Source organism: Cottoperca gobio, chromosome 2 (assembly GCF_900634415.1).
Source record: "Cottoperca gobio chromosome 2, fCotGob3.1, whole genome shotgun sequence".
In the NCBI taxonomy this organism is placed as follows: Eukaryota; Metazoa; Chordata; class Actinopteri; order Perciformes; family Bovichtidae; genus Cottoperca; species Cottoperca gobio.
Window position 1 is genome coordinate 2,910,194 of NC_041356.1, and position 13,559 is coordinate 2,923,752.

The 13,559-nt window shown below is 39.6% G+C and overlaps 1 protein-coding gene across 1 annotated transcript in view; it reads right to left on the bottom strand.

Annotated features, from left to right (window-relative positions):
- LOC115020216 (dystrophin) overlaps positions 1–13,559 on the bottom strand; it is a 227,062-nt gene that overhangs the window by 60,807 nt on the left and 152,696 nt on the right. The window contains 11 exon segments of the mRNA XM_029450175.1: positions 99–274; positions 2,492–2,627; positions 3,064–3,236; positions 3,519–3,641; positions 8,943–9,113; positions 11,007–11,159; positions 11,509–11,643; positions 11,768–11,890; positions 12,423–12,593; positions 13,004–13,126; positions 13,254–13,433. Of these exon segments, the coding sequence (XP_029306035.1) occupies positions 99–274; positions 2,492–2,627; positions 3,064–3,236; positions 3,519–3,641; positions 8,943–9,113; positions 11,007–11,159; positions 11,509–11,643; positions 11,768–11,890; positions 12,423–12,593; positions 13,004–13,126; positions 13,254–13,433 (1,664 nt within the window).

Below are 13,559 nucleotides of genomic sequence, written 5' to 3' on the forward strand. Positions count from 1 at the left end.
CGGCAGTAAGGAGAAAGAGGGAAAGAGGAGGTGAGACATGTTCTTGAGACAGGAATGCCTCCATTTGAAAGTGTCACAAATATGGAACACACACACACCTCCTCTTGCGCTCGTTGAGCTGCTGGCAGACGTTAGCCCAGCGAGTGTTGAGTAACTTGAGTTTTGTTCGTAGCTGCAAGGAATCGTCTGGTGTGCTCAACTGGCTGATGTCCTCTCCTGCAGAGTTCACTCTGCACAACACCACTTCCTGGAGAGGTATGGCCTCCGTCAGGTCCTGCACACACACACACACACACACACGCACACAACACACACACACACACACAGAGGTGATTAGCTTTTTCACAAGGGGGATTTCTTTTAAGGTTAAGACTAAGCTCGGGTTTGAACTACACAATATTTTTGTCAACAACGATGGTTGCCGTGTCAGATGAGACAATTATCGATGATCACTTATTCTTGCCGCGACTCGGCCAAGAGACATGACACGTTGGTCCCCAACCAATCAAAGCTTGTCGTCTATCACGACCCGCGTGATGTCATCGGAAAGGACTAGGGACTAGGATGTATAATGTAATGTAAATATGACAAATAATAAGAATAGCAACAATAACAACTATACAAACATGATTAATGATAATAATAAGAACTATTCTAAGAACATGACTAATAATACTAGTGGTAGCAGTGGGAGGCTATTAAGGATCTTAATTAAAATCGGGGTGCAAATTTAGTGGTTCAGTCCATCTCTGGGTTTTAATGGATTATCTGCCTGGTTTGAGGTTTTACAGGCTCGTATTCATCAAATAGCATTAAAGACTGAAATGAGGTAATTAAAGTATTTTATGGTAGAGTTAAAGGGAGGATGGCTTTCATGTTATGTAGTTAATTTGAAAGGCTTTTTGACAGGTCGAAAAGCCCTAAACCATGCAGATAATCCATTCAAAAATATATGTACAATGTATTAATGTTCATAAATGAGAAAAATCCATTTAAATGGCCGTAATTGCATCATTATTCAGGGATTCAGTTTTTGTAGATTTGGTCAGACATGTTGGTTTTGAATTTGAATGTGATCTTTAAAAGGAATTGTATATTTCTCAAAACGTTGAACTACGCCTTTAAATGCTTTAAGTATTGGCATATCTTCTTGGGTGAGTCTGAACACAAAGCCCCCACAATTCATTTCAATATATCCTACTGTGTGTTTGTACACTGGAGAATCAGGATTGGGTGCGGTTCAGGTGGCAGCTTGTGATTTGAGATACCAGATGGTTCTCTGTCTCTACACAAACTCTGTCACACACACACACACACACACACACACACACACACACACACACAGGTTGGCAATTGAGTGGCACTTGGACAGTGCGTCCTCGTCTGTGCAGGTGGACATTGAGAGCTGATCACAGAAGCTCAAAGTGGACTGGGCATGTTTGATGATGCACACATACACACATACACACACACACACACACACACACACACACACACACGACAACACTTTATATGCAAGGTTAAGTGCACCAGTTTAACGGCAGTAACTGAAACTAAAAGTCAACTCATCTGTGAAAACAACATTTCCCTGTGAAAATGATTCCTCGTACATTATTCATCTTAGCCTCAGTGTTGTTAAACTAAATGTCCATTGTTCTACGCCTCTATCAAATTGCTTTTCATAATCCTTCAATTTCAGTTTTTTGGGGTTGATGTAACATTGAAATGTCAAATTTGATGACATAATATTGTTACATAAGGCCTAAAAAGGAAAGTGTTCTGTTTGTATCGAGGCTGACTGCACTGCCAGACACTCACTGCCTTTTCCTCTTGACAAGTGACATCTGTGTGTGTGTGTGTGTGTGTGTGTGTGTGTGTGTGTGTGTGTGTGTGTGTGTGTGTGTGTGTGTGTGTGTGCTGTTTACTAGACAAATGTTGTGATATCATGTCATATAGTGTCTTTTTTTTGGCATGCTATTTTAGGTGTTATTATGTCACGTAATATCAAAAATGTCCATCAATATCTTGACATGTTATGACATCAGAGGTGGGCAGTAGTGACACCACTGTGACTAAGTTTGGCCTCACATACCATCAATTATTCATGTATTAATGGACTAAAATGACAAACAGCACACGACATTCTTTATATGAACTTTTTAGTCTTGATAGTCACATAGTCTGTGCATACTTGATTTGCTCATTTATTTGCCAAATCAATAGCACTGGAAACATCTACTCTTATTAATGTACTTAATATTTCTTAACACACTTAAGATATAAATACTGGAATTATTTCTCCTGATATACATTTAACTAATGATTTTATCAGGAGATAATAATGTGATGTTTCACCGCAAATAGACAATAAATGAATCGTCATGACACATTTTGATGTCACATGTCTTTATATGACGTGTGTGTGTGTGTGTGTGTGTGTGTGTGTGTGTGTGTGTGTGTGTGTGTGTGTGTGTGTGTGTGTGTGTGTTACCCTGAGGTGCTGTTTGTGTCCTGCTGGCTCACTCTCGGTCAGTCTCAAAGTGCTCTCAGTGTCATTCAGCCACTCCTCCATCGCCTTCTCATCCGATATGAACTTCTGCCACTTGGAGTTGCAATCCTGCCAACGCCTTGATGTGCACGCAAACATGTGTTTAAAAATTCAGATTCAAATATGTGCACAAAATATTCATGCAATCAAACTAATTAAAACAAATTAAAACATTCCACAAGCAGAACATACAGGATACCATAAACACACTTATATAAAACAACTATATATACTAGTTGTATATATATATATATATATATATATATATGTATATGTATATATATGTATATATATATATATATATATATATATATATATATATATATATATATATATATATATATATATATATATAAAGCAGCAGCCAATGTAAGAAGCATTAAAGGGACGATGGGAAGAAAGTGGAGCTACAATTCCACTGGGCAAACCCAGAAGCATGTGGCAAGGCCTAGGAACTATTACACATTACAAGTGACAAATAACATTGATCCATTGATCCTCCTCCCCCTCCTCACTTCAGTCTGTCCAGGTAGAGCTTGTTCAGTTTGTCCCAGTTAGTACTGAGGAGGGTGGCGGTCTCCTGGATCCTCTGACCCTCCAGAGGCCGAGCCCCAGACACCATCTCCTCTCTTTGGGCCAACGCTCCCTCCACTGGGCCTCGCAACTCTTCGATGCTCCCCTTCACCTCCTGTGTGGTAAATGGATTTTTGTTAGCCGTTTCCCCCAGCTATCAGTCTTTATGGTAAACTAACTGGCTGTAACTTCATATTGAAAGGCGGACATTAGATTAGTATCAATCTTCTCATCTGAAGTTCACAGCCTGTCTCATTAGCATCCCGCCCTCTGTCTATCAGCAGTAAACACCTGACTGCCCTTCCTCACCACATACTGTACTTCTCTGAAGAATATGATGCTGTAGTGGAGATGTTTTCATACAACAATATTTTTGGAACACTAAAGCAGTACTGACCTTCAGGCAGTGCTCTTGCTGAGGCAGGTTATAATACGCTGCAGGCCAGTATTCAGGAGAGTTCAGCTTGAAGTCCGTCTCTGACACTGAACGCAGCAGCGCCTGCAGCTCTATGAGGTACTCCTGGGCGCACACACACACACACACACACACACACACACACACACACACACACACACACACACACACACACAGAGTAGTTCAGAAAAAGGAAAAATATTACGACTTCATACAAAAATAAATTAGCTTTTATATCATGCTTTGTCATTTCTCTAACCAGGCAACATATGGAAGCTAGATTTAAGGGGGAGAATATAATTGAAATCGATCTGGGACTTATTCATTGCACGTCATTGAAGTTCCACGTAACTATGACATTTTCTATTAATTTTTTTAATATATTTTTGTAGTGTATGATATAAAAAAACTATATAAATTACTTCTTGTAAATACACTTCAGATGATGACTTCTAGACTTTGACAAATGAAGCCCCAGATCGTTTCAAGGCCTTCAGATACCACATGTCGTTTTACAACAAGTTCCTTCTCAAACTCATTAATCCCCATTGTATATCATGATCATATTCAAGCTTGTGACAACTCACCTTTAATATATTTAAGCATTAGATTACTTTTGAAACAGCAGTTGGAATTCATGTTATTTGTCACCTGACCATGATACACAATGCTCTAAACTCAGCATAGCAAATGAAGCTTCCCTCAACAGCACAGAGATTCTGGGGTATTAAACACTCGGCTCTGTTCATTTCACCTCATTGTTATGCTCCTGTCGTCTGTCGCTTTACCCCTTAAATTACATTTTTTAATTAACCCAAAATAAAAAAAACCCACATTAGCATTATTAGCAGCCTCACAGAGGTTAACGAGCGCTGCTGGCCTCAACAAGTCAGCTCTGGGTTTGCCTGGCATGACAGTAAAACCGTCTGGTGGGGTGGAGTGCACAAGATTCACTCACAAGCTGATGGACGGAATATCCTGTGCAGGGATACGTTTGTGTAATCTGGTGGCTCCCTACCTTTTTTGGCAGGAAATAAATATATAATTGCTGCTTTTGAGAAATTTAAATGGTACTCCTGATTTAGTATCGCACTTCCAAACTTTGGGGACTCACAAAAAAAAAAATATATTTCTGGTCTGAAATATGGGACACCAAAATACTACATTTCCCATAATGCCACTTGACAGCATCTTTCAATAAACCATCCAGCCTGTTGAATGCCTGCTTTCTAACTCCACACCCACGTTTGTAACTCAATCTTTTTGTTAAATTCTTAGTCTCGAGGCCCCAAGATAACCCTGATGACATCTCTATGACATCATCCGGGTTATTTTCTCAGGCTTGACAATCAGGATCAGGAGAAATTATACAACCGTTTTCACAGACTCGTCATGGTGAGTACATTTACCTGTAAAATTGGCTTAACTTCCTTTTGGACAGCAGTGTAGTTCTAACAGAAAGTTTAATCCAACATCTGACACATGTATGTGCGGTATGAGGTGAAATGGAAGGCCTTAGTTTTAAATGTCCCAGTTTCCCCGCTGCAGACAGAGAGCTCTGTCATTCTGGGTTTCAACAGGGTAAAGTATGTGCTGTAATGGCACAGAGATGAAAGGAATAGCTAAATATTTGGTGCGAGCTAGATGAGAAGATCGGTACCACTCCGTCTGTTAAATATGTAGCTAGACCATGTAGCCAATTAGCTTAGCTTACCACAACCTCGCCACGGCTCGACATGTTTACACTTTTTGTTGGTATAAAAAACAAATTAGATACAACATGTTAATTTGAGGTTCTTTCTAGTGCATAAAAAAACAAAAACTCTGGACAGAGCTAAAGCATATTAGCTGTTTCCCCTGCTTCCAGTCTTTACGCTAAATTAAGCTAAGTTGCTGCGGCTTCATATTTAGTGGTATTGATCTTCACATCCAGGTCTCAAAATGTAAAACTATTCCTTTAACTTTTTTACAGTGCACCTGTAAACTATTGTCTGTCAACATTTTTTACTTATTGCTACAGTATCTGTGCAGTAACTGGTTAAAGAACGGCTACTAATGGACTTTGGGGTGAGCTCGCTTTGTCGACTACAATCCACGTTTCCAAGGTCAAGAATGAAGATCATGTGACATGATCACAAGCTCCAAACAGCTACTAAACTGATGATCATTCATTGGTTAAAGGATAAGTTGACTTTTCTTATTTAAAAAGTCCGCCTTCAAACAACACTCACACGCCCATATGTGCAGCAAAACGTACTGGTTGCTGTACTAAAGTATTATTTTGAGGTACTTTTGAGTGTATCCATATTCTGCTGTTTTATGCTGTCACTGCACTATATTTATCCGACCGTTAGTTACTTTGCAAATTAATATTTTACATACAAAATTAGTTCCACCTCAAGCTATAATGGTAAAAGGGTGTTTACATGTTAGTGCATCAAAAATAAATGTAAAACAGATAATAATAATAATAATAATAATAATAATAATAATAGTAATAATAATAATAATAATAATAATAATAATAATAATAATAATAATAATAATAATAATAGGGGTCATCCTGCTGCATAATGACTACATTTACGTTAGCTAACATTAGCCACCATAAGCTACTGTTCATACAAGCAGCTTTTTACACAGAACTATCAGGCTGTGGATTCTGTCCCTCATCTCTTACATTGAAGTTAGAGAAGGGTCAGCCGGTATGGACAGGATGAATTATTACAGAGGCCAATAAATCCTTCAACGTACATATGGGTGGGTGTGAGTACTGTGTTGAAATTAGATTTACGTCCCAGGTTAGTGGGTTAGAAATGTCTGGCACAGGCAGTTTCTCTAGACTTGTTTAGATGCCTTTGTCTAGACTGCCAGCAAACACAGATTCCTTTCCAGCATCTTAAAACTAAACCAGTGTAGGCGTGCAGTTTTAGGAATTGTCTGATATTGCTTTACAAATGTAAGGTTTGAATTTGTGTCTTCAGTGACCACAAAGCTTTAAGTATAAAAAAAACTCAAAGTAGCTCCCACACTGTCACGATCTCTTCTACTCTTCTTTCTTCTAGACCACTTGGACTGAATACACATCTATACTGTATTTGTCTTCATCAAAACCATTATTTGAGGAGAAGTAGCAACACTGGAGCATCTGACTCTATAGTATACTGCATGCCTGATGCCACAATGATTCACTGAGAGGAGATGAAAATTACTTGGGGACCTATTTTAGTGCTGGCGTGCAACTATGTGTGGTAAAGAATGCAGCAAGGTGGACTTTTACTGGTGTGTGATAAGGCTATTCCTTTGTCTGAGTTGGTTTGGTATTTTGGTGACTATTGCCGGAAGAAAATAAAAAAATATCCACACGAAAGGTTTACAATCAGTCACCTTTTTCTTCCATTGAGATATCAGGAATTTATAATAAATCTATAAAAGGAATACAAAATCTAATGTCAATCTGATATGACGCCTGTAATAAATTAGAATATAGCAAATTCAACTCTTCATTTAACAATTTTATAACATAGGCTACAGGATAACAAGCAAAGTGCATGAAAGTTAAGTTTTGTCGCTGTATTCTATTATTACTGAGCATCCAGCTTGGAGACTATGGGAAAATAAGTGCACCAATTACTGCTCAAGAGTCCTTAAGCAATGCACCGAAGTGCCTTAACAGCTTGAGTGGAGCAGCTCAGAGGCCTTACTGTACCACACTGAAGCACATCACTGAGAAAGAGTGAGTGTGTTCAGTCTGTGGCTTTTTGGTAAAATTCAATATGTGCTTATGATTCCTCTCAGTGTGCCTGAAGAAATGCATTACTGGAAGCATGAGATCTGACAGTTCAGATATGTATTTGTCCAAGTTGATACCATGTGGTGTAAGTGCATGTGGTTGATTCAACTGATGTGATTGGTTGACAGGATACATACATCTTCAGTGATTGGCAGATCAGGGAACTGCGAGGGTGTAATGGTTATTGGTTGGAAGGGGGGGGGCATGCGGTGACAAAGAGCCAGACACAGCATCCAATGAGATTCAGACATGTGAGCATGCTTCACATGTACACACAAGCTATGTAAACGAATGCAGCAAACAAAAAAAGCATATTTTTAAAACTTAATGGGGGCTAAAACTACTGAAAATATGTCACTAGATTTATTGTTATAGATGGATATAGATACATGTCTTCTTTGCCTGGATTGATTCCAGTGTATTTCCCTACATTTTACAAAATATGCTTTCTTGCCAGTAGTTAGCTAGGTGATGTTCAATGAAACCAGAGAACCAGACTGTTGACTAGCAGTAGGTGATTTGTGCCTCCTGCTAGTTATGTAGCTAGGCTAAGTAACATAGTTGCGTAGCTAGGCTAAGTAACCTAGTTAAGTAGCTAGGCTAGGCTAAGTAACATAGTTGCGTAGCTAGGCTAAGTAACATAGTTATGTAGCTAGGCTAGGCTAAGTAACAGTTGCATAGCTAAGTCAAGTAACATAGTTAGGTAGCTATGTTATTAAATAGCACCATAATTAGCTACCTATGTTGCTAGCAGGAGTCTCCACAGTCAGTCAATTTGTTTTACTTTGGGCTGAGCCAAGCTAACTGGTTGTTGTAGAAACTTATGATTCACATCAATCATATCATCTAACTGTTGGCAAGAAAGCCATTAGGTTTTCTCAAAATGGGTTGGCAAGTCTTGGTATCATCATTAGCCTGTGCTCAGAAATTAAAGTGAACAGTTAATTGATTGAAGTTGGTTGAATTGTTCAATTGTGAGGCATAACATGTATTTCAAGTAAAAGTAAAAGACCAAATTACAACCAAAACTTGCACTATTTGTGTGAATTTAGGATTCTATAACTAATTGTAACAGAAATGTCAAGCCTCGTGCAGCTTGCATACCACATTTTAAAGAGGATTCATTTCAAATCTCAGTTGTTATTACGCCAAATTCACACGGGGGAATGGCAAAGTGCGGCCTGCGGTGAGCTAGCCATGCCATGTCTATGTAAAGCTCTGACAGCGGCTGTTTTGACTCTGCGGTGAACTAAAAGTTGGGATAGTTTAACATTTTGTGGCGAGAGAGTACCTGGAACCAAGCAATACGTTACAAAGTATTTATTCCCTCCTGAAACACATAAGAGGGACATAAACGAAGAATGGAGGATAGATTTTTTGGTTCACATCGGCAGAATATTAACGTGGCACACATAATATACTGAAATGTAATATAATGCGCACTTCGCTGCTCCCCAGTGTGAATTTGGCTTGTTATTCCTACTCAGAGAGACACACACTGTCTTTAATTGTTTAGAGCTTAGATAGTAGTATTAGTATAATGAACTGGTCTGATTAGTAAAGTATTCTCTGTTAGTACTGTAGATATAGAAGTCGTGCCTACTGAAACTCACACATTGTCTTTTGAAGGGTACGAACTTGCCCTCCACCTCAACCCAGCGCCTGTTGAGCTGGAGTTGGTGGGGCTCCACTAGATTGGCGGCTCCAGCTTCTGAGAGCTGATTGGCTAAGCCCTGCACCTCGTTAAGCTCCGCCTTCTTCTTGTCGAACTCTGAGCCAATTTCCTATTGGATGAAATCAACCAGGAGGTCACTTGCTATTGTATGAGCCCGGGGGGGGGGGGGGGGGGGTAAGCACAGAGAGGCATGTGGATGTCGAATAACACACATTCACACAGTCGATTAATACATAATTAAAATGATAAAACATTAATTTACTCACAAGCACACAGTCCAACAAAGACACAACACAATAATAAATGGGATTCATATTGTGTGTTGATAATATACTGTATGTATCTCCATTTCAACAATCCATATAAAATAAGAACGTGGTGCTGTAATTAGGAAGCGCACACTGCCTTCAGACTTTATTTACATTGAGAAGTCGTACAATCACTGGCCTTTAAATAAGTACAGAGGAGTAAGCGCAGTGAACTAATAGTGTGAGGAAAAGAAGCAATGGAAAGACAGAAAGACAGAAAGACAGGTAGATGAGCAGACAGACAGACAGACAGACAGACAGTGAGGAATCTCAGTTGCGGCAATGACAGGTGAGTCTGAGGAGAGCAAGTCAGACGTCTCCTTAGCGAAATGTCATAGTGATCATCTGAAAGTGAGAGACACACACACACACAGTCAGAGGGCAGAAAAACCGGCCAGGGTTTCTCCGTCAAACACATTCAACATGGAGCTCAAAGGAGCTGCATCAGTATGTAGCACTTCCATCAATTTATAATTTATGTGGCTACCTTGGTGAAATTGCTGTATACTAAAAAAAAAAGTATAAATTGTTTATAACACACTTTTAAAGTAGTAGTCAGCAGATACAGTATGCTGACATACAGTACTATATATATATATATATATATATATATATATATATATATATATATATATATATATGGATATATTTATATATATATTGATATATATATATAAAACAAGGTATGAAGCATCTGTAACTGGTGTAAATAGTAAATTATTGATATATAATACAGTATTCTTTAGTTTTGTTAGTCGTCATACGAAGAAAAGAGGTATTTGTAAATAAATACTTAAATAAATATAAACAAATCCAGATCTTATAATGATATAGTATAATACATAAATACTTCTTAGTATTTCTATTAGTGTGTTGTTTTATATTTTCAAGCGTGTTCATTAATATTGCAGATGCTTCACAGGAACTGTAATTGTTTAAAAATACATAAAAATAAATATCTACTTACAACTACACCGTTATAGTGTGTTACAAACCATTTATTAATTGCTAATGTACTGATTATAAATGCTATTGCCAGTTTTGCTTTTGTCTTGACCAATAATAATAATAATAATAATTGTGCACTTTCTTTGTACAGCTGTTTTCAGCATCAGCTGTTATAAGCTAGAATAAAAATAATTATTCAGGCTGTTTCACAACTAAATTGGTAAATGATGCCAATGATGGTAAAATGCCACACACACACAGACACACACACACACACACACACACACACACACACACACACACACACACACACACACACGCACGCACGCACAGTTTAATTAGCCTCTTTCCAACTCTCGGTGTTCCCCAGAAAAATTGTATTTCTTTAAAATAGACACAAGGAAGACGTCCTGGAACAATTATTCAGAAAGTCCTCTTCCAAAGTGAATGATTGCAAAAGCCTTGACACCAACCCTTTGTCCAAAAGTGGGGGGAAGAGGAGCGGTAAGAAACAAAAGGAAAGACATTTTTTTTCCCACTGTTGTACCAGGAAAACGCAAAATGAGAAAAGATTAAAGTGCGAGACAGACAGTGAGAGATGAAGAGCAGGATGATGAGGAAGACAGAGATAAACAGTAGGTTGGATATCAAGCATTGCGGTTATTTCTCAACAAGGCAGAAATATATGATTGTCTGTGTATATGTATAATGCCTGTGTGTTTATTTATGCACGCGTGTGTTATCACCTTGACCCTCTCTCCTTCGGGGGGGTCAGGTAGTTGGTCCACGCTGCGTTGGATGTCGTCCAGCCAGGCCAGAAGGTCATGTGACTTTCTTCTGTACTGGTACCACTGGGGAGCGATGGCCAACGCCTTCCTGTTCCTCAGCAGACGCAGGTCCTACACACACACACACACACACACACACACACACACACACACACACACGGTTACAACAAGATACAACATGGTAAGCTAAGCTAACTGTCTCCTGGCTCTAGCTTCATGGTTAAGGGTGATACAGAGATAAATCCAAAATTCCCTCTGTACAAAAACCTTCAACTGTAACATGTCGACAAAATGAAAAAAATCATTTTGAAACTGAACATTTATTATATTAAATGTATGCAAATTAGCTCATATATATTAGCTCACAATTTCAGAAAACTTTACTACTAAATATTAATAATAAAGATATTTTCTTAATGTAAGTGGGGAAGTTTCATGGTGATATATATTCCTGTGTTACCTTGACAGTTGTGTACTTGCTGTTGAGCTGGTTGTGCTTCAGTCTGATCTGCTCTCTCTTGTCCTGGTCCGGGGCTCTCTTCTGTAGATTCTCTCCTTTCAACAGTAACTCCTTCACTGCACCTTCCTCACAGTCCTACACAGCGCACACATTGTTTAGGAGGTGCACGCATAATATAAAAAGGAAGTCAAAATCATTGTGTGTGTGTGTGTGTGTGTGTGTGTGTGTGTGTGTGTGTGTGTGTGAGAGAGAGAGACACCTTGTTCTCCTGGAAGTCCTCCTCCTTCAGGTTTTCCCCCTGTTTGGCTTCCTCCTCCAGGAGCTCCAGCCAGATTTGTGCTTCACTGTGGTACTGCTCCAGCTCCTTGGCTGACGCTGCCGTCTGAGACACACACACACACACACACACACACACACACACACACACACACACACACACACACATACAGACAGACAGACACAGACAGACACACACACACACACACACACACACCCACACACACACACACAGAAAAAGAAAGATCATTAGTGGCCCAGAGGAAGTAAATTTAGTGTGAGAGTTTGAAGTCTGTTAAGTGAGGGTTTAAACATTTAGCGAGAGAGTCCATTTAGTGAGACTTTGAAGTCAATTTAGGGAGGATTTGGAGTATATTTAGTGGGAGATGGAGTGTATTTAGTGAGGTTTTGAAGAACATTTTTGGAGTGCAGAGTATGTTTGGAGAGAGCTTGAAGTAAATTAATGGGAATAGTTGGATTCTAATATTTAGCAAGAAAGATGATAGAGTCTATTTAAGTGTTTACAAGCCGCAATGACAAATAAAAACCGTCATGTTTATTAAATCTTATCAGACCCTGTGAGTTATTGCTGTTAGAATTTCAAAATAAAAGTATTCAGAGGGCATAATTCTTCCTACCTGTCCGGAGGTGACGCGTTGTACGATGGTGTCAAATCTGTGGTTGAGCTGCTGCACTTTAGGTCCTACCTGGGCCTGGCAGTTCTCCCCCCTAGTTGACATGAGCTCCTGGGACAGAGCCCTCACCTCCTGCATCTTCCCCCTCGTCAGATCAAGCTCTGCACGCAACACCTGCAAGACACAAAGACGCAGAGTTAGCCAGAGCTGCAGCGTTGAATTGAAAATGTATGCAAAGTATTTCCCTTTTTCACCCCTTTATTTTTGGGTTAACAGAAATGTCATCTTGGGGACGAGAAGATAAACAATCACTACTGAATACTTAACGTTAAATTACACCTATTCGCTGCCTCCCATAGGGCGCTAACAAAAGATAAGTGTGTTAATGATTCATCACTCTCCCTCAGAGCTAATCACAACAGGATCATTCTCTGTACTTTCAAGTAATACTGCATTTCCTCTCAAAATCCACCTCCCTCACATCTAAACTATGCACAGACTCAAAGAATTACTGGAGAAATAACACCAAGGAACATATAAGACAGGCAATGAACACGACGTATATAAAGAGAAGACATTACAACCTTAAGCACAGCGTTGTTGGGTCCCTGGCTGTCCATCTCGTCCATCTTTTTCTCTGCTCCATCAATCCATCCGTTCACTTCCTTTATCTCTCCGTCCAACTTCTGCATCTGCCGCTGGTAGTCCTGAAAGAGAAGGAAGAGAGAGAGATGAACAATGACACTTCTAGTGGGTTATTTTTAGAGATGCTGGAATAATTTTAGCACCGATAAGACAGCGTTTGATTTTTTTCTTTTTTTTTTCTCCTCTGACCAGCAGCAGGTTGAGCCATTCTTCTGCTCTGGATGTGACTGCGATCCAGTTGCAGCGCAGCAGGCTGACTTTGTCGTCCACCAGGCCCCCGTGGCCCCGCAGGACTGCCTTGAGGGCCTCTGCGAGGTCCACCACGGCCTGCAGCTGCGGCTGACGCCTCTCTGTCTCTTCGTGGATGGACTGACAGGATTCAGAAGAGGGCACAAGAGGAGAGTTGAGAGACAGAATGTGTTCACAGATTGAAAGGTCATTTACTGTGTGTTTTTAGCTCAGACTCTGTTTCTATATGACCTCATAGGTCATCAT